Source organism: Cimex lectularius, unplaced genomic scaffold (assembly GCF_000648675.2).
Source record: "Cimex lectularius strain Harlan isolate CLEC.00 unplaced genomic scaffold, Clec_2.1 scaffold298, whole genome shotgun sequence".
NCBI lineage: Eukaryota > Metazoa > Arthropoda > Insecta > Hemiptera > Cimicidae > Cimex > Cimex lectularius.
The window spans coordinates 236547-257812 of NW_019392861.1; the positions used below are offsets into that span (position 1 = coordinate 236547).

Below are 21266 nucleotides of genomic sequence, written 5' to 3' on the forward strand. Positions count from 1 at the left end.
TCAAAGCACTAAGTTCAAACATCATTAGTTCAAAGATGGTGCTGAACTGAAAAACTGAACTAAACAAACTGGTATGCAGAACACAGCCTCTGCTGGGTCCAAACGGAAAACCTTACAGAAAGAGAAGATACACAACAGATAGGACTCGAACCCTTCTGTGGCACCTCAGACAGAAGAGAAAATGAGGGAAAATGGAAATCACTCATTGGACACAAATAATCCAAGGGAGTTATCTGGCCCCTTCTATTTGGACCACATGTCCAAATTAATTGTAAAGTTTTTTAAAATAGTTTTTCAAAGTCCTGAGGAAGGTGTCAAATATTGCCGAAAGCTCAACAGCAGAAAAGTTGATTTTTTTCATTTACATGGCTTCATCCCTGATCTCTTTACTTCAATAAATCCAAGGTAACTCCTAACAAATTTCGGAAGAAACAGCATGTATTACAGGAAGCAGGAAAAAACTGTGAATCCTAATAGGGTTCTTAATAGGACACTGAAAACTAAATGGACTTCTGAAGAAGATTGGAATAGCCCAACATAGCGAGTGCAGATTCTGCAAAGAAGCAGAGGAAACATCAAAACACCTATTAACAAACTGTGGTGTTACACATGCAAAGGAAGTGCTTTGGGAAATACAGTGTAACTGGAGAAGAAATTCAACCACTAAAACCGGGCCTACTGATCAATTCCCTCGATGAACTAGGACTCACAGGCATGCTATAAGCACAGAACATTGGATACAATACCTCTTCAAGGGTACAGTATAAAATACACCTTGACTAATCATCTACATTTCACAATATATAAAATATAATGATACATAAAACAAAACTAGGAACACAAAGAAAAAAATTTCATGAGTATTAAACAATCTTTACAGAGACTGGCATGTCTGAGCATAACTGGGGCAATGAGAACAACCCTCAAGGCTGCCCCGGAAGTCCTTCTGAATCTACCACCACTACACTTCTTTATCCAGGGAGAGGCCAGAGCTACAATTCATAGGCTAATGGAGGGACAGGCTCCAGTAGCCTACCCACATAACAAGGAACATCGAGGAGAGCTTCAGCTAAACAGAACAATGAGGATGACAGTTATACCATGACCCCTAAATTCAGTTTTGACTAAAAATTTCTAAAAATACTTTGTAGAGCAGATTGAGACCATATCTGGTTTACAGCTTCTTGAATCCTGGCAAATCAATCACTGCTGAAATGTATTGATCTAAAATGAAGCAATAACAAACAACAAATTAACACTCTAAAAGAATAAAAAGAAATAAAAGCAATTTGCACAAATTTTAATATTTTTGTAGTTTTATTAGAAAAATATTTTAAAAATGTGGTCTAATTCAACAGAACGAAAATATGGTCTTAAATGTTGTTTTTTTAAAAATGTACATTCATTTTTTAGGTACAGAACTGATTAATGTTTTTGTATTCCCAGTATTTGATCTCCAATGAACTCATGTAGTCGCTTAATCCTGTTCAGTGTCTCTTCATCAACATCTGGAAACTCTGAGTTTTCCAAGCCCTCTTCAGCCATCACAGCATAGACCTTAAAAATATTACCTTAATAACAATCCGAGGCTTGAGGATCAACGCAATATTCTTACCCTGCCATCCTTTAAAGGTATGTGCATTTGTGGTACCTTGGAGCACAAAGATGTTGTCGAGGCTAGAATCGGGCTTCCGCCAAGAGATATCACAGGTTCTCCATCATTCGGTTTTCTAAATACTCGAGATGGTGTATTTATATTGGGCCCTGGGGTGACGACTGCCAAATTGTTGTATGGAATTTTTTGCATCGGTGTGCACATGACATTATTCACAGTTTTACCTTGAATTTTTTAAATGTTTAAAAAAAAAATTGTGAAATAATTCAATCAAGCTTACTATTCTTAGATTTAGATTTTGAATTTTGCTTTTTCTTTGACTGTTTTTTCACCTGTAAAATAAGGAACATTGATAAAGTAAGTAATAAATAAAGATTAAAAAAACTCACATGTAAATTAGATTTTCTGTTTTCTATCTTCAAAGTGCCTGTAATAAAGTTCAACTGAAATGTAGACAAAGTATTTTTATTATGAATAGCCTTCTTACCTATGTTAGAAGAAACTCGTCTACTACATTTATTTGATTTAAGGAATCCTATGCTATTTTTTGAACTGTATCTTGAACTATTTCTTGAATCCTACAAATGATAAACAATATGTGCAATCCTTAATATAATTTTTGTAAATTAAATAAAAGGAAAGAGTTCTTACATTTTCTGATTTTGTTATTCCACTATCTACAATAAAATTATTCAGTTTATTACAAATGAAGGTGTAAACCTACAAAACCAAACTTACCTCTGCTGTTTACAATGAGATTTTTGATGACATCTTTAAGGGTAAGTGGTGGCTTAAAAAAAAAAAATTCAATCAAAATTATAAAAATGAAACATTTGTGCAAAATGTTTTTACCAAGTAAATGTGATCAGCATCACAGAAAACAACATCAGCCACCGGCTGTAGTATTTCTGCGGCTAATTTTTTTATGTGCTTGATGGTGTTGAGTCTAATTTTGTTATGTTCCTCTAGAGTTTGAGTGGCATGTTTAACTGTAAATAAATTGCATCCAGGTTTATTGATACATGATATTTTTGTTTAACTCTCCACATTATATTTACCCCAATCTGAAAAATAAATTTGAAAATTGTTTTGGGATATTTTGGAAGGCGAGCTCGTTGCAATAGGGCTTCCAATAATCGACGTGCTGAATTCATGCATGTATTTATTTTTATCCATATTAGTACTGTAATAATTGATAAATTGTTGGAGTTTTCTTAAAAGTACAAAATTAAAAATAAATAGAAAAGGTTTAACATAACATAACAAGATAGACCTTTTTTGGATCGTAAAATTTTATCATTTTAGAGAGTTCTATCAGAAGGAAACAAACCTATATTAGAGTATTTAGGTTTTTATATATAGTATTTTTTTTTTAAATTAAATTGTACAATGATGCAATAAATAATAGTTTTAATCTATAACCACTAATTGACTTGATTACTTACACCTCAGATTTAAATCCAGATCTATTGAACAACTGCTAATAAATATTGATCGATTATGACAAATATTTAATGAATTAACACAAATCAGCGAGGATAGGTAGACCAGGATGGTAATAGGTGACTATCAAACAATTGGTTTATCACCCCACAGATTACAGAAGGAAAACTCACAATTTAAATATTTAATAGTTAGTTAAAGCTTTTATATAGTGGGTCAAAGAAAAAAAAATAAATAAAGGGAACCAAACAATCTAATTGAATAACTAGGTCCTTCAGCAAAATTTCTTTCACTTAGTAGGAACTATCTCAGATTATTATGGACCCAATGCTTGTGAATTCAAATTGTCATCTGAAATAAATGCCATACATTCATGTAAAGTTTTTATAAAAATGAAACTACTGGACTCGATCTCAGACATCTTCAACTACGAAATATGAAAATAAAGAGAAAAAAAGTAAATTAATTACTGTCATATCTACCAATTCCTACTATTGCATGTTGTGAACAATGGGGATAAACCACCTTATACTACTTTTTTTTTTTACATTATTTGCAATTTAAAAAGCCATGGGCTTTGCTAGAACATGTAGATAATGCAGACCTAAATTTTAGAGTTTAAAAAAAAAAAATTCGTGCATTTGAACCATAATAAATATGCAACAAAATAACACACCAGTTTCAGAAAAGCTTACATTTAGTGTTTTATGGTTGAAGTTGCTTTTCATTTTGATCAACTTCTAGCTGGCAGGATTATTTGGGATTTAACAAAAATACCATGCGATAAGCATGACTGTGGAGCATAACATGGAAGTCACTTGTCACAACTCTAGAAACAACCATCAGTCGTATGTACTTTACTAAAAAAAATAATAAAATAAAACTAAAAGAATACTCATCACAGCAAAATTATAGAAGCAATTAGCTTACTGATTTTCACCGACATATACCAATCCTTAAAGATCTAACTCGCTAATTTCACTTAAAGCGAGCAAACACAGAATCAACAAATATTTTGAAAAGATGAATTGACCATTGAAATTGACCATCTCTAATCATCCTGGTTTGTCTAGTATCACTGGTTTTTGCATTTCACCATCTTCAGTAGGCCTGCTGAAATCTAAAATACACCACTTCCTCTGCAGAAAAAAAACCATAAGAAGTGTGAAGTGTACAAAAAACCCTAAAAATAACATAAATAATACCAAAGCAAAAATAAATAAAAATTATTTTTGAACTTTACCAGGAAAAACACTAAACGAGTAATTATAAAAATCAGCATTGACATCTTACATTAGTAAAGACTAAATTATTCCCAAGTAATGAATTGCTACTGAGGTAAACAAACATTTTTGTTTCAAAAAGGATTAAAAAGTGTTGACATACAAAATAATAATTCCTTGAAATTAAAAGAGTTTATTATATAGAGGGGTATTTGAAAGAAAATATGAAAACCTGCATTATTTTCCAGACAACCAAATAATTTTTTTTATTTTTCAGTTTCAATTTCAGCATAGTTGGTGTACTATAAATGAGTTCAAATTTAACAAATCTTGTCAATGTTTAAATTAAAAAGTTGACTGTGATGTTTTGTTACTGGGTGTATTCAACTTCAAAAAAATAATTCCTTCAAATGTAAACAGTTTATTATATAGAGGGGTAATTGAAAGAAAGCATGAAAACCTGCATTATTTTCTGGACAACCCAATAATTTTTTTTTTTTTCATTTTTTTTTTTTCAGTTTCATTTTCAGCATACTTGGTGTATTATAAATGAGTTCAAATTTAACAAATCTTGTAAATGTTTGAATTAAAAAATTGACCTAATGTTTTCTTACTGGGTGTGTTCAACTTCTTTACTTCTTTCTTGAACACAACGATACAATTAATTCCAAGTCAAGAAGAAAGAAACGAGGTAACACAATTGTCTTCAAAGAGAAAACAGCTTGAATACGAAGCGGGAAGGGAACTCTAATTTGATGTTTCACCGCAATCTTTCTGTAAAATTTTTTTCTCCCTTACTGTCTCATTTTAATTTGATTGTTAAGTAAGGTTTTATGTAACAGTCTGATCGTTAGTAAGGATTAAAGAAGTGGATTTTTTTAAAATGATGTTTAATAAAATTTAAAAAAAATTATAAATGATTTTATTTTATGAAATACCAGTTTGCCCAACGTTTGTACAATTGTGCAATAATATAAACGTCGTTTGAGTGAGTTGATTAAATCTAGTAAGCAAGTTTGTTTCAGGACATCATTCTGTCGCATTCTTTTGTTGATCAAGATTGAACGGGATTTCACGATTGATGGAAGAACGACGACGAGCAACACTGTACGCGGACCCCTTGTCACTTTCCCTCATCGACTTAACCTTTAAACTCCGGTGTTGTACCGCTTGCTAAACATCGGCCCTCTTCTGTCGGTCCAGGATAGTTTTAATCTGCCGTTTTCTTGGAAATTTCACCGGTTTTTTTTTTCCGACTTCGTTTCCAATGATAATGGCAAGTTTGCCGTGCTTCGATTGATCCGCGAGCGACGAGGACAAGCGGTGCCTCTTCACGACAGTAATAGGTGAGTGGTGAAAGTTTCCGTTTAGAGGGAAACACTGGACTTTTCCAGTCTGGTGATATCACTTGAGGAAACACTTTCAGATTTTTATATCTGTATTTTTTTAAAAATTGTTTTTGCAGCTCGCTTGCATCATTTCCCCTCAACATTGCAAACACCATTTGAGCTTTAATATAATTTATTTACAAGAGAATGGACGATACAAGCAATCTCGACAGGCAGATAGAACAGTTAAAGAAATGTGAGATCATCAAAGAAGATGAAGTCAAAGCCCTTTGTGCAAAGGCAAGAGAGATTCTGGTTGAAGAGAGCAACGTTCAGCGTATCGACTCTCCTGTTACGGTAATATAAATTAAAATTCATAAGTAAAATGTGCATTTAAAAAAAAATATAACGTTGACAGCACTTTCATCATGTTTCAACAAACTAATTTATGATTAGCTAGGGTTTTTACATATAAACCATCGCTGAGAACATAGCGGAGTAAAAAAATGTATATGTTGACAATAATTGCATAATTTTGGATCAAATATTTCTCATCATCGTGTCTTATGTTTTAAACTATAAATTATGATACAACCATACCGTCATCAAGTAACGGTGCATAGTGCATACTGCCTGTCAGTTTTGAAACTGAGCCTGGTAGTGGTCGAAACTGTCATCTATATCAAGTGTGCTAACAATATGAAGTGTCATTTGCCAACAATTTAATTAATTGTTATAATAGGGTTTTTACATTTAAACCAACACGGAGAACAAAGTGGAGTAAAAAATATATCTGTTGACAATATTTGCATTATTTTGGATTAAATATTTCTCATCATCATGACTTTCGTTTTAAACTACAAATTATGAAATATTGCGTTAAGTTTTGCAAAGTAATGAATACAAATAATGGATGTTTCCACATTTTTTCAACTATTAGAATCTTTAGAAAGATTATAAACATAGGTTGAACAATGTTATTTTTTAAAAGAATTGATTGCTTGACTCGACCGTGGCGTCATCCACAGTGAATGTGTTAAAGAAGAAAACAGTAAAAAATGTGTGAGTTGCAACGTTTTGGTCAAACATTTCTCATTATCAGTTAGGTAATGACAAAGACAGCAGTTTTGACCAAAGTGTTTATCGAGAGGAAAACCGAGTCTGTGATTCATCCATAGTTGTAGCACTGTGCAATGTGGGTAGCAGTGTGTGCCGCTTGTCAGTTTTGAATTTGAGTCTGATAGTGGTCGAGAGTTCGAGATTACTCTGTGAGTCGGTTTTGAAAACTCCTAGTTTTCAGTAATTGCATTAAATTCAGTGGGATACCCATGGCTTTTCTTTGTATGATTGATACCACCACTTTTTGACTTTTTAATATTTTTATTTAATATTTTGTTGAGTCCAAAATGCAAAAAGTTTTGTCATTGCCCTTAGATGTTTGTTATTTTGTTGACTAAAATAAATTGTGAGACATTGCATGGGGTTTGTTAGTTTACAAAGACCTGAAGCTTGATCACTGTGATAAACTTGTTTTAATCTTCCTGGTTTTGTCTCCCAGTACAATTTCAGCTTTTTAAAAATTGTGAAAATCTGTCAAAATAAGGGGAACCAATGAATAAATACTGAAAGTTGTCTGACGGTTAAATCCACCAAGAATCAGCAGATCAAGTTGATCAGAAAGCACAGTAAAAATGTGCGGATTGGTAAATTTGATCAACTATTTCTCATCATCAAGTTTTCTAAATTTTCAACCAGAATAAATTATGAAATAATATATTGTGGTCGGTGAGGTCTGATCATCCTAGTCCATTCTTGCTGGTTTTGTCTAACACATTTTGTCAACCATTAGAATCTTTAAAAAAGAATGTAAAGACGGTGGGAGGACTAATGATCAACTACTGAAGATAAAATAATTCTGAAACATGGCTGACAGACAACTACAGGTAGATCAAAATGATTAGAGAATAAAGAAGAAAGCATAGTGAAATATGTGTTAGCAATAATTACATCATATTTGATCAACCGTTTCTCATGATCAGTTAAATATCTGTCTACTATGTTGTCATCTAGAATAAATCCTAGAATGAAATTAAAGGTAACGAAAACATGTAGCATCTGATAAACTTGGCTTATTCTTGTTCGTTTTATCTAACAGTACAATATCAGCATTTTACAAATCATTGGAATTTGAAAGGAATATACATTTGGGGAATCAACAACTAAGTGCTGAAGATGGCAAAATGTGGAAATGTGGCAGGAACAGCAAGAATCGGCAGATTGGCAATAATTGCATCAAATTTGACCAAACCTCGAGTACAATCATTATGTAGTTACATCGTATTTGATCATCTTTTTTTGTACTAAATTATTTCATTACAATATTTATTATTACTATATGTCTTTATAAAATGGAATCATGTTTTATGTCAACAGGTTTGTGGAGATATTCACGGACAATTTTATGACCTGAAAGAACTTTTTAAAGTTGGTGGAGATGTTCCTGAAACAAATTATCTTTTTATGGGAGACTTTGTCGATAGAGGTTTCTACAGCGTCGAAACATTTTTATTACTTCTTGCATTAAAGGTAACTACAGCTTTATATTTCTCTTTGCCTTCAAATACGTGTACAGTGTTTAAAAGATTTTTTTTTTTTTTTTTTTTTTTTTTTCAGGTACGCTACCCTGATAGGATAACATTAATAAGGGGTAACCACGAATCACGTCAAATCACCCAAGTTTATGGATTCTACGATGAATGCCTAAGGAAATACGGTAGTGCGACTGTCTGGAAGTACTGTACAGAGATATTCGACTATTTAAGCCTTTCTGCTATAATCGATGGAAAAGTAATTTATTTTATTATTGTTGTTGTTTTTTATTCACATATCAAATTTTTAACATTGTGACGACATTGTTATAGATATTTTGTGTGCACGGTGGACTATCTCCTTCAATCCAAACACTCGATCAAATTAGAATAATTGATAGGAAACAAGAAGTACCTCATGACGGGCCTATGTGCGATTTACTTTGGTCTGATCCAGAAGGTAAGATATATTTACATTTTATTATTAAGCTAAAGTTAATTAAATAGTGTGTTAAGTGGTCTGTAGGGGATCTTGGTGACCGAATGGTTAGGGCGGTCCTGGGTTTCAACCCTCGCATAGCCCATGGATTTTTAATTGCGAATAATATAAAGAAATTTTTGTAAAGTGGTTTGGCCCCTGTTTGCAACACATAACAAATTGGACAATTGAAGCCCTCCTGTACGACAGGAATTACATTACTTTACTATATCTGTGCATCCCTTTATGTTCATGTCCTTTTTATTCAATATAATGGTTGATGATTATTTGGAGATTGTGTCACGTAGGTTTAGAAAAAAATTTCTTTATCGTGCCAATATTTCGATTTTTATTGAGATCATCTGTCTATTAAAATTACCTAGGATAAATCTTATATTGAGACACAAAACATAATAGGCTAAATAAGACAGCAACAAACTCCAACTGACCCTGGTCACTATGTACAATGACAGGGCAATATGAATAATAACCACAGAAAATGTGCCATGTGATTAAATTAGTGTTTTCCTTTGCGTTTTATCACTTAGACCAGTCATTTTGCATTACGCTGGCACATTGTTGAGCAAATTGAAAAAAATCTCAAAGAAGACAGAAAGATTGATGTTCGGTTTCATTCGGGCGTGTTAGAGTTGCCTTCCCACATGTTTTATCAACTTATCAATGTTATCAGCCGTCAACAACAAAACACGAGGTGTTATATTTTATACTTGTTGTGCTGATTGTCCCTATGAGGCAATGTTTGGGACAAAGTTGAAAGTTGGTGTGGTCTTTTGTTTCTGATGAAGCACTATCTAATATTCATACCGAAGAAGACCTTGATGCTCTTAATGAAAGCAACAATGCGGGTGATACCGATGAAAACGAAATGTGTAGCCACAACGACGCCATGGGTCCTGAAAACCGAGTGTTAGAAGAGAACGTTGAGGTGGTTGAGCATCAACTGAAAAATCATCACTTAATATGTGAATGTTGATGATGACCCAATCCAAAGCAAAATTACTCATGCTAAGAGGACAAGGGAAAGCCCTGCCCTGTTTAGCAAAACAATTAGAAAAAATGATCCAATTGTCCAACACAAAATGCCCAGTGGCTTGTGTTGGCGATACTGTGAGAGTACCAGTTGTCGATAGGGCAAGGAGTGATGGAAGAAAAATTTAGCTACAGTAGTGGCTGTTGAGGGAAACAACCTTTACAAATTGGGAACAAAGCATGGAAGATTATTGCAACTATACGCCAGGAATGAGTTTACAATTTATAAAGAAAAATTTAATTTCTCCTCAAGAAGTGCCTGATTTGGAAATAGCATTGAAAGAGTGCACAAGGAAGTCTTCTGTGTCAGGAGGTCAGGGGTACAGCTGTTGCTGTACTGTTGCAAAAGCGGGTGCAAAAGTAAAAAGTGTAACTGCCGTAAAGCAAAAAAAAAATTGCAATTCAAAATGTGCTTGTGCCAATTGTTTCAATAAAAATAGTATTGATTAGATTTCTAATATGATTTTTATTTTTACATCCCTCAATACGTTACTCGTACTTTTTGAATAAAAACACTACATATCTATTGTTCGTTTTTTAGTATTTTTATCAATATTTTACTAGGTGTATGTTTTTTATTATTTCATTAGCTAGGTAATGGTAATAACATTAAATACCTATTTTATATAAAAATAAATAGCGTTTTATGATGATAATTTGTTATTCAATTTGTACACTGATTATATTGCTGAAATGGGATTTGGTAAAATAAGAGTATTGGACATACATCTTAGAAATTCATAAATATCTCTATGAAATCAGAACACTTAACAAACATGTGGTATTCGTTTGGGTTCCTAGTCGTGCCGGCATTTCTGGTAATGAAAAACTGATCAACAGGCAAGGAACGCTGCAAACCATCCACAAAGAACAGATCAATTTCCTCCAGATGATATAGTCGTTTATGTTAAAAATATTATCAAACGAAAGTGGGCGACAAGATGGAATGTCTGTAAAGATAATATGAAAGAAATTAAGCCAGTTGTCCATAAATGGCTAGCTGAGGAACTTGAGAGAAAAGAACTTGTGATTCTCTCTAGATTGTGAATAGAACACATCAGGCTAATCCATAATAGGCTTTTAATAGGCAACAACCTTCCAACTTGTCCTCGATTTATGCGAAGTGGAGAACGTATCATTCTGACAGTAAAACATTTTAGTCGAGTGTCCCACTTTGCAACCCTTTAGGCAAAGGCTCAACCTTACGAGTGATTTACAGGAGTCACTGGGTCCCCAGTGTTTCTTTCGAAGAGCACTTTTCAGCTTTCTCAAATTTATTGTCCAAAATCGCAATTTAAATAAGAAAGATAGCTCCCTCAAAAAAAAAAAAAGTTATTTTTTGTTTCTTATTATTCTTATGTAGAATTAGTTTATCATATTTGAATGGAAGAATAAAAGGATAAGGATGAGTCTATACTCATGCTGAGACTGTTGCTAATCTGACTCCATTATTATTATTATTATTATTAGCCATACAAGCCTTTGGGAAATGTTTAAATTATGGAACAAAAATTCAAAATTCTAATTAAAAAAAAAAATTTATATGTAATTTAAAATGGGATTTTTGCATACATTTGGCCTTCCAAATTAAGAATTTTAAAAGGATAAATTAAAGCTTGGATGGCAATAGGATAAATTAGTTTACGAGTGAATGTTTGGAGTCAGAGCTTTATAGCACTCAGAAGGAATATATCTAAACTAAGATAGAAGGTTTGCGTTGTTAGGGCGTGAAATGACCTTAGCCATTAAAACACCCTTAAAAATTAATAATAATAATAACATTATTGGAATATTTGGAATACTTATAGTTTTTTAACATAATGACCAATTATTCACTTTTTGCCTGTAACATATATATACATACTGAACCTACAAATCTTATTTTTTCAAAAATTATTTTACAAATTATTCTTCTATCATGATTTATGTTTACTGTTTTTCTTTAGATACCCAAGGCTGGGGCGTATCTCCGAGAGGCGCTGGTTATCTTTTTGGATCTGACGTCGTAGCCCAGTTCAACATAGCCAACCAAATAGACATGATTTGTAGAGCCCACCAGCTAGTGATGGAGGGGTACAAATGGCATTTCAATGAAACTGTTCTTACTGTCTGGTCCGCACCAAATTATTGTTACAGGTATGTCATTTACTCATCTTTAGATAATATTTTATGACTAAATAACCATTATTCTCCCTACAGGTGTGGAAATGTGGCAGCTATATTAGAATTAAATGAACACCTACAAAGGGATTTCACAATTTTTGAAGCTGCACCACAAGATTCTCGTGGCGTACCATCAAAAAAGCCACAAGCCGAATATTTCCTGTGAAAAAACCCCAACCAGACACCTGTAATGAAATTCATCATTAGAGATGATATGTGCGATCTTAACGGTCAGTATAAACAATGAAACAGAATTGACACTTTTATTGTAAGTGAAAATTAACTCGTTGATTGTAAAACTAGTTAATATTGTAATTATTATATAATCAAGCATTCTGTAAGAAATAAGATGAACTGAATTTTTATTTTTTGATACAAACCTACATAATCTCTGCCTCAATGTTCAGAGCCGATAGTTGTTAAGTGGAACCCATTCAGACCAGTGTGCTTTAGGGGAGAAGCAGTACACAATTTAAGTAAATTATTTTCCAATAATCATAAATACAGTTTTGTATGGCATTTTAACAAAGTTTTGTATTGTAATTATCAATTAAATAAAATTTCAATTATAAAAAAAAAAAAATTGTCAATATCCACTTTCTGGTGAATAAAAAGTCAGTTTTGTGGTGAACTTTATTATTGTAGTTTTTAATTGAAACTTTGCTATTTATTTTAACTCAATGATGAAAATGCAGTGGGTAGTAAACTTTTTCCATTTTACAATGATTGTATTATTATCAAATGTTCCTGAAGATCATGTAGTAGCAGTGATAGAAATGCTAAATTAAATGGAAATATATAATTAATTTTATAATAGGTGCACAAATGAAATTTTTTACAATTTGCCCAGTCTATTTCGTTCAAGAGTTAAAAAAAAAGTTACTAAGACAGATCTCTTGGGTGTTAAAACCCGCATGTATGTTTTTCTTATTGTGTGTTGACCTTCTCAAAGGAAATTACAGTGGCTTGTTGAAAAGACAATAATAGGCTTGTTCATACCAGAGTAAAATGCCAAGTAAAAATGTAGTCATTTTTATCACATTACAATTTGAAGATCATGTTTCGCATATTTTATGGGTATGATCCCTGCTAACTGAAGAACAGATAGTAGGAATGCAGATTTCAAAAGATGTTTACAAATAATCTGGATATTGGTATGGTCTGGGTGATGAAACAAATTCAGTTGTTATCTGCCAATCTTTTGACCTATTTTAAAGTAATCATCATTTACAAATCTGTATTGGTGGTGGAGTACAATGACATTTATAAAACCCTCTTGAATTGAGGAGTGTAATAGTTAAAAAAAAAAATTAAGAAAATAGAAGAAAAGATAGGGAGCCCCAACTAATCCCTATAATAGATTTATGGCCAGTTGGTACAAAGGAAAAAAAAAGCAGGGCAAAACAATCTTAAAGATAGAAATAATAAAGGTGGGGTAAGTATGTCGATTCACTTTTTGTAAATGATGATTCTACTCACTACTACAGATTTATTATTATTACAATAACTATCTGGATTTCAAGCAGTAAATGCTCATTGTCAGGTTGACACGTCTCATCATGAATTGTAAGAGTGACGTGCCAATATGACGTTCCAATGAGAAACTGGTTTTAATGCTACTCAATTCCCCCCTAAACCATATTAAAAATTGACATCATTAAGTTTTTAGTAGTTGGTAAAATTTCTTTGAAGTGACCCAGGCCCAACATTGCCAATTTATTGAATGTTGGACTGAATCAGTCTTCAAAGAAATTTGAAACCACCTATAAACAACTTAATTAGGTCAATTTGTAGACAAGATTGTTTTGCCTTGATGATGACCTTAAAAATAGGTCGAAAGCTTGAATTTGTTTTTTTCATCAGACCATACCAAGATCCAGATTATTTGTGAGTAAAAAAGTCGTCGATACAACTGACACTTTAAAAAAGATGTTTAGATAAGCCATTCCAGTGTCTTATTTAACCATCCTTGTCTGAGATGAATGACCAGACCAAATGGGTGGGTGTGATCAATGATTTTCAAAAAGGCATTATGCAGAACTGGCTGAAAATGTGCACCTTGATTAATTATCAAGTTAAAGATTTTTTTTATTGATTTCTAAGATCAAAACAATTAACAACCAGATGTAACATTCATTTATGTTTTGGTAGTTATTTATTCAACTATGAAGTAAGATTTTACAGGATAAGAAGATTTAAAACAAAAACCAATTGTTAAAAGTTCAACAAAGTTTGGTTCCATAATATAAATTTTTGTTTATAAAACATTCTGACATGTAACAACACAAGATTAATAATAAAAAATATTTAATAAATATTTTAAAATAGTCCTTTTTTTTGTTTTTGTCTTTCTACAATTTGTACAATAAAAAGGACTATTTTACTACAACCTCACCAAAAATTTAAAAGAGAAAAATGTTACAATCCTTAGGAGAAAGCATTCTCCTGCATTTTGACCAATTCAGAGTGGTGAAAGGAGAAACAATTATTAGCAGGCTGAAACATTTTTCTCCCATTAGACCCCCTTTTCAGTGATAGTTTCTCACTGAAGATTGCCAAAACGCGTTTGAATAATTACAACAAAAAAACCGTGAATGGAGACAGACCCAGTAAGTGACCCAGTGATGGCACGAGTTCACCAACTTGTAGACCAACACCCATCATCAACTCTAAAAGGAAAAAAATATATACATAATTTTTTTTTTCGTTTCATTACAACGAATGGTTTTGTTGTAACTGTACATAGCGCAATGAACAAGAATATTCAGCATACTTGGCAACTTCAACCAGTTCCAATAAAGCCAATAATCATACATAGAGAAAATCAGAATTTAAAAACAATGTGCAAAAATAATCCTTAAATCAATCTGGATAATTGCGTACAGTTGTGGGGCTGTGCCAAAAAGAATAACAACCAAATAAAAATTTGAAAACAAACTAAGAAACTAGGTTGGTACCTCTTGATATGTGAGAAGACCAGACATTACTGGGTAATGTGATATGCCAAAAACGTTAATCGCATCTCCAAGGACGTCTGAACATTGAAGCAAACGCTACAAGAACAATAGCACCTTGGGTTATGAGTGAAGAGGACTAAGTCCTACAAACTTGCTTCCTAGGCTTCAGTTTCAATATTAATAGTCTAATAAGGTTGCCAATTGAAAATGAAAATTTCCAAAGTTAGATTAGAAATCGAAATAAAATTAAGTGATCACACAAGGAAACTCGATAATTTTTTAGGCAGCTACTTAACAAGAACATCTGTGTTCAAATTTAAAATCAAGTATGTTCAAAGTAAACCAAATTATCTTTTCAATGCCTTAAAATTGTTTGGGTGGAATTTTCATTTGAAGTGAGTAAATAAATCAGAATTTGTAAGTACATCAAGGATAAGGAGTTCAAAAGCTATCTTACTACCCAACAACCCACAAAACGCTTCTATGGTGGAAAAAAAAAATGGCTTACACCTTTTTCATATCATGCAAACAAAGATGTGGTTTCTACAAAATTTGTTTCCATTGTTTAAAAAACTGGATATACATGACTTACAAATAGAAGGAATAAAACTTTTACCGCCATCAGCGACAATGCCAAATAAACTATCCTACCTAACCAGTGACAATGCTGAAAAATATGTGAAGGTATAAGGGAAAGTCTCTTAGTAAGAACAAAATGTATGAATTGTAGGGTTAAATGTACACAAAAAAGTTAACGCTAATGAAGATTGGTTAGATAAATAGCATTGCAACTATTAACTATCTAGAACAGTAGAAAACTTATCAAGTGATAATGCATGAGTAAAGCCATTTAACAAGAAATCTGATTACATGACTGATTCTCTAATTCTTGTTATCTTTACAATGCTGAGGAGAGTGGCCTGTTCTGGAGACATTTGCCAACAAGATTTAGTTCATAAAAATTAAGTTCCAGCCTGTGAACAACAAATATCTAAAGAGAAAATAAATTTCATACCTTGCTCAAATACAATAGGTAAACATAAGCTAAGAATGTTTGCTACTGGAAACCTTGTGTGTTCAAAAATTGCACACTTCCACTTTTTTACAAAGGCAAAAGCTTGAATGAAGTTTGTTCTTTTTAAGGAATGGTTTCACAATGAATTTATTGCATAAGTGAGAAAAATTTTAAATTCAAGAATCTTTAATATAAAGTCATTCTTTTTTCACCATAGATGTTCATCTAGATGAAAGTGTGTTAGTCAGCAATGATTATAAAATAACTGTTTTTCCACCAAATTGTATGCCTCTTTTGCAACCAAAGGACAAAATCTATTCCAAAAAGTCAAGTTCAAATACAAAAACGCTCTAATCGTCCACATTGTTGCACAAGATATCTACTCTGAAAGCTTTTAATATTAAAGATGTATTTTTCTTAACTCTAGTGAAGGAAGTTCAATCAAAAACTACACTACATCAAGTAGAATCTATTGCTGGGAATGGGCATCCGTGAAGAATATACAGACATTGATGACATCAGCCAACAAGTCACCCAATTTGATAAAAAGACACAGAGGCTGAACAACATAGAACACGACGTTTTATTATGGACTGAAAGAGAACAAATTTACATTAAAAACAATGATGAAATAATAAATAGCGTTATGGAAGTGGAATAATTATGAATAAATTGAAGGTGACGATTTCAATTCTATAACAGTGAAGCGTGAAGCTGCAGTGTCACATTTTAACCAATGCATGGGCAAACAAGAATGATATGCTGTGCAGCAAATAGGCTACAATTGAGGGAAAAACCAATGAAGAAAATGTTAAATAAATAAATTTTTAAAAATTGTTTGTTGTTTTTTTTAAGGAAACATTACAGTACATCAATGTATAAATTTCGAATATGTGTAAAAGTATTGTGTTATGTTGAAATGTCATACCATGTTGTCATACCAGTTTTAAATAAGCAACTAAAATTATTTTTCCAAAAAATTCACAAGCCAAATTTTAATACAGAACCTTTAGAAAAATTAAATGATTTATTATTGAATCATAATGTAATAAAAATAAGTGGTAAACATCTAAGTGTTAAGTTGATAATTTCTCTCAACATTGAAATTGGATCCCATAGTCCCAATGGAACGCTGAATGTCTTAAGTTTGTGGAGGGAATTAAAAAAAAAAAAAAAGATATGGATCCGCTATATCACTTAATGCAATCCTTGCTGAGAACTGCCCTTAGTCGAAATCACTCCCTATAAAATTCTACTAGAATGGAATGCCCCCACTTTAATATTGTTAAGTTGTTGAAGAAATGAGGAGCAGTCAGGTTAGATCTATTTCAGAAAAACACCATTTTCATTTAATTGCCGACATCTCAACCTTTATTCGGGTCATCTTTAAGGCCTGGATAAGTTACAAAAATATGTTGATTAGGATGAATGATGATCAATTAAATGAAAAAGGTGTTTGTCATACATCTAACCTGACCACTCCTCACTACTTAACCATTTATCTAAGGTCTTGGTTGAGATTTAAAAAAAAAGATCGAGAATTGAACCCACAACCTTCGGCTCTTCATGGCACTAGTTTTTCATCTCAACCAAGACCTTAGATAAAAAGTGTAATAAGGAGGCATCGGTGGCCACAATGGTTTAGACATTAACATAGTTCTCACCACTGTAAGGCAAGAGCCCGACCAGCATTTGAACCCGTCATGCAGGGCAAGGACAAATGTGCTTTTTTCAAAAACACCGGCACCCCAAGGGTTCATATTACCTTGTAGTTGAAATATCTTTTTAAAAAAAAATTAATAAGGTCAATTATGACTACAATAAGGTTTAATCTATTCTGAGTTTTATTTATTTGTAATTTATTATTACAATTTATTTACAGACAAAGAAAGCAGGCGCACTCCGGGAAAAGGGACTAAGGAAAAAAGTAAGACTCACCGGGTGCTTCCTATTTCAGTTACAGCCTGCTAATAATGTGTGGTGGTTAGTGACCGTTAGTTGATGATTATTCGGAAATCGTGAGATGCAGTCTTGTTTGATGTAGGTTTCAGAATGATAAAGAAAATGTTTTTCTGAAACCTACATCACACCAGACCACATCTCACGATTTCCGAATAATCCTGCTAATAATGTTTTTTCCTCTCGTCACTCCGAGCCGGCAAGAAAGCCAGTGGAAGGTACTGAAACTGGGATTTTTTAAATTTTAATCATGTTATTGTTACAATAAATATTTTAGTAAAAACCTATTATTATAGTGCTGTTCCAAATATAATGGACAACATCAAAAACTTTATTCTTCCTTGTATTGTCACAAAATGACATTTTCACTTTAATGTACACTAAACTGTTGTTGATGTTTTTATCTTTTGTTTAATTATAAGAAATCAAAAAGTCTATCAAATTGTATTTTAATTAATAATTTAATTTGAATAATGATTCATTTATCACAAATTGAATGATATGGAGATCAAGATAAGTTGAAATTACTTCTTATATTATGGACAGTGTTGATAAAACACTCATGTAAAATTTCATTTTTTATTTTAATAAAAGATATTGGAAAAACTATTCATACAAATGAGAGGTTAAACTTTACGATGGTTCTTCTACAAAAGTGTTATAAAAATAATTAAAGGCATCGGCTAATTTATCCATAGGTAAATTATAAGCAGGATGGACCCGATCCAAGATATTGTCACCACCACTGATGTCTTCTCCCTTCCCTCGTGGGACGTTCTGGGCGATTGAGACACCACTCATTGCATAGCAAGTGTGATATGCATCACGGTTCACGTGAGGCTTATCATGAAATCCTCCTTGAGCATGCTGGCAACAGATCAAAACGTATTCCTGGAGCAGACGATTGTCAAAAAGCCATGAGTCACATTTAGGACGGTCAATACCCTCTTCAGTGAGCAAGGCCATGTTTGCCATTGCAAGAGAAGCACCTTGCCAGAAGGAATAACAGCTGTCGACAAGTTTGTTCGTCCTACCTTGGAAACCGCCTTCGAACGGTATCTGCCGGTTTACAGTCCAGCGTAGCAATGACTGGATGTCGCATCGGTGATAACTGTTGAGAAGAACCAATGCCGCTACTGCACAAAAAGTGTAACCGCCATGTGCTTCCATGCCAGGTTCACCTGAGAATCCTCCTTCATAACTCTGACACCGCACAAGCCAATCAACCGTATTTTCAAAGAGTTTATCACTGTAAATGTTAAGTATCTTAGCTACAGTGAGCGCACAGTAGACACTCCTTACATCGATCTCGCCACCTTCGTGCATGTAAAAAGATCCATCTCCTACTCGGAGAGACCAGAGAAACTTAGTCAAAGCAGCCCTATCAACGGCTTTATAAGCCTCAGTCGTGCCTAATATGACGAGGGCGTTGACCGAGGCGTAAGTAGTGGCTAGATGTGGGTACTGCATCGGTCCACCTCCAAAACCGCCATCCGGTGCCTGGCATAATTTTAGAAAATGTATTACAGCCTTTTTCTTAGACCTATCCACCTCGTGATGAAGTAGAGCTAGTGGGTGCAAAGTCCAGTAACAGAACCATGCCCTACTAACATCAAGTTTTTCAAAATAGGAGCTCAAACTCGACAGCGTTTTTTCCAGGTAGCTTATATGCTGTTCTTTCCTCAACTCGGGGAAATTCGGGTTGACGACGGCCTCTTTGGACAAGCTGTATTCCAGGTACACGTCTTCCACGATCTTCTCGACTTCCTTCTGCGCTTCCGAAGTTGCCGTGGGAATACCTTCATCGTCGAATTTTTTTCTGCTCGCCAGGTGGGCACGTAATGTCTGGTCCATTTTCATCGACTACCGCTTGAATATCATCTCCAACGAACAGTATTACAATACGGAAACAAACATAAACATAAACGGATTCAAGTTCAATTTAGAAACCGGACCGTACAAGTCTAGTACCAGCAGTCAGTACCGAACATCTCTAACAGCAAGAGGTTTTTCTACGGTTCACTAGAGTCCCAAAGCCGATGTTGGGCAGCAGTAACCCGAACGAAATTGGCCGAGCGGTGTCGAAGATATACGACCCAATGTACTGCACTGAATGTTTTTTGTTATTTTTATTTTTATGTTATTTTATTGTTCCCTTATTAATTTCTATACACCGGTTGTCTTCTACCAATTATCACCCTATACACATCCAAACGAATCACTATAGAGGCTTACAATGTTTATATTTAAAAAAATTGTCTTTTCTACTTGCAAATGGCCAGTAATAAAAATTTTAATAAACCCATACAAAAGAATAGTTTCAATTTAAAAAGAGCCTATCTGAATATAATCAATCTATAAATTAACTGCATAAGAATTTTTAATTAAAGGAAGTCAAACAATCAACAAAAGGAAGAAATATTCATAGAAATTTTAATATAAAAATGCTATTTATTTTTTTGAGACACTTTTCACCTTTTCATTATCTTCGATAGTGAGGATTGTGCAAAACAGATATTGTACAAAATGCAACAGACAGATCAAACCAGCTGGGTAGACAAACTAGCATGAACATTCACACAGATCAGTGACCATCAAAATTTATCTACACCTGTTAATTTAAATTAATGCAAATTATTTGTATTCACATGCAAATTTAATCATTTTTAAACAAATTGAGACTCAATAATTTAAAATAGTCTTTATTATTAATAATACAACAATAACAATGTGAATAAAAACTATAAAAAGGCAAGTGATACAAATTTAATTATTATCTCTTATTTTAAACAAACTATTAACTACAATACTAATTAACTAGACATAGTAACATTGAACATAAGTAACATAAAGATAGACTAGAAAATTGAAATGACGGTTTTTCTTGGAAAAAATGAAAATTTTGAACATTATTTGTTTAAACAAAATATTGCTTTATTGTCATTACCAATGAACACAGAATTAAGTACAAAATTACTTCAATGTTAAATAAAAAACTGTTTTTCTTGTAAACAATCAATTTGATACAATATTACAAAACAATCGTATCAATAAATCAAAATTCATTATATTTAATTTATTCAAATTTAATAAAAACTAGTGCTTTTTGTGTATTGAATGTGGTTACAAAATATATAATGAAACAAATTGCACTGAAATAGTTTTTATTATTATCTGATAAAAACGTGGCTTCTTTTGATTATTGATATAATTTCAAGAATAATAATCACTGAACATTTCTTATGATATAAAAAACTATTCTTGCCTTCCAAAAAGGCTGACCAGCTATTCTTATAAAAATATAAATATTACACTACACTAGGGGGGAAAAATAAAATAAAATTGCATTATAAAACATTTACTTTGAAAACAATCGAATGAAACTGGCCGAATGTTATTAAGTTGTTTATAAACTAGATGCACATTAATGTTTAAAAAGCAAAACAT

At 32.8% G+C, this 21266-nt stretch overlaps 3 protein-coding genes across 9 annotated transcripts; 1 reads left to right on the top strand and 2 right to left on the bottom strand.

Moving 5' to 3' along the window:
- Nucleotides 1-1298: 1298 nt before the first annotated feature.
- LOC106665239 lies at nt 1299-16281 on the bottom strand. 5 transcript variants are annotated; one of them, XM_014391519.2, is made up of 12 exons: nt 4896-5255; nt 3989-4197; nt 3754-3918; nt 2674-2798; nt 2468-2604; nt 2354-2405; nt 2267-2292; nt 2103-2193; nt 2005-2042; nt 1896-1947; nt 1616-1839; nt 1299-1557 (listed from the first exon to the last, which is right to left on the bottom strand). In XM_014391519.2, exons 4-12 carry the CDS (start codon nt 2789-2791, stop codon nt 1426-1428), a joined length of 870 nt encoding a protein of 289 aa, XP_014247005.1. In that variant the 5' UTR covers nt 2792-2798; nt 3754-3918; nt 3989-4197; nt 4896-5255; the 3' UTR covers nt 1299-1425. The 5 variants fall into 5 exon arrangements, with proteins under 5 accessions (XP_014247005.1, XP_014247006.1, XP_014247003.1 ...); XM_014391520.2 differs by having other exon boundaries at nt 4881-5255; XM_014391517.1 differs by lacking the exons at nt 3754-3918; nt 3989-4197 and adding an exon at nt 14846-16281 and having other exon boundaries at nt 4896-5055.
- LOC106665238 (serine/threonine-protein phosphatase 4 catalytic subunit) lies at nt 5338-17888 on the top strand. Of its 3 annotated transcripts, none has more exons than XR_001340284.2 (8): nt 5338-5627; nt 5747-5966; nt 8043-8195; nt 8283-8456; nt 8531-8657; nt 11672-11861; nt 11925-12118; nt 17743-17888. XR_001340284.2 is itself a non-coding variant. In XM_014391516.2 (7 exons), exons 2-7 carry the CDS (start codon nt 5817-5819, stop codon nt 12052-12054), a joined length of 924 nt encoding a protein of 307 aa, XP_014247002.1. In that variant the 5' UTR covers nt 5338-5627; nt 5747-5816; the 3' UTR covers nt 12055-12702. The 3 variants fall into 3 exon arrangements, 1 of the variants encoding a protein (XP_014247002.1); XR_001340285.2 differs by lacking the exon at nt 17743-17888 and adding an exon at nt 16288-16696; XM_014391516.2 differs by lacking the exon at nt 17743-17888 and having other exon boundaries at nt 11925-12702.
- Nucleotides 17889-18106: 218 nt separating this feature from the next.
- Nucleotides 18107-19851, bottom strand: LOC106665237 (protein farnesyltransferase subunit beta). Its single transcript, XM_014391515.2, has one exon. It carries the CDS (start codon nt 19677-19679, stop codon nt 18453-18455), a length of 1227 nt encoding a protein of 408 aa, XP_014247001.1. The 5' UTR covers nt 19680-19851; the 3' UTR covers nt 18107-18452.
- Between the last annotated feature and the right edge of the window lie 1415 nt (nt 19852-21266).

Coding starts and splice junctions, on each gene's coding strand:
- LOC106665239 (XM_014391521.1), bottom strand. CDS start 2,791: ATGGATAAAAATAAATACATGCATGAATTCAGCACGTCGATTATTGGA. Junction 2,406..2,467: donor ATGCTGATCACATTTACTTG/GTAAAAACATTT, acceptor TTTTTTTTTAAG/CCACCACTTACCCTTAAAGA. Junction 1,840..1,895: donor AAAATCTAAATCTAAGAATA/GTAAGCTTGATT, acceptor AAAAAATTCAAG/GTAAAACTGTGAATAATGTC.
- LOC106665238 (XM_014391516.2), top strand. CDS start 5,817: ATGGACGATACAAGCAATCTCGACAGGCAGATAGAACAGTTAAAGAAA. Junction 8,457..8,530: donor CTGCTATAATCGATGGAAAA/GTAATTTATTTT, acceptor ACATTGTTATAG/ATATTTTGTGTGCACGGTGG. Junction 11,862..11,924: donor GCACCAAATTATTGTTACAG/GTATGTCATTTA, acceptor TTCTCCCTACAG/GTGTGGAAATGTGGCAGCTA.
- LOC106665237 (XM_014391515.2), bottom strand. CDS start 19,679: ATGAAAATGGACCAGACATTACGTGCCCACCTGGCGAGCAGAAAAAAA.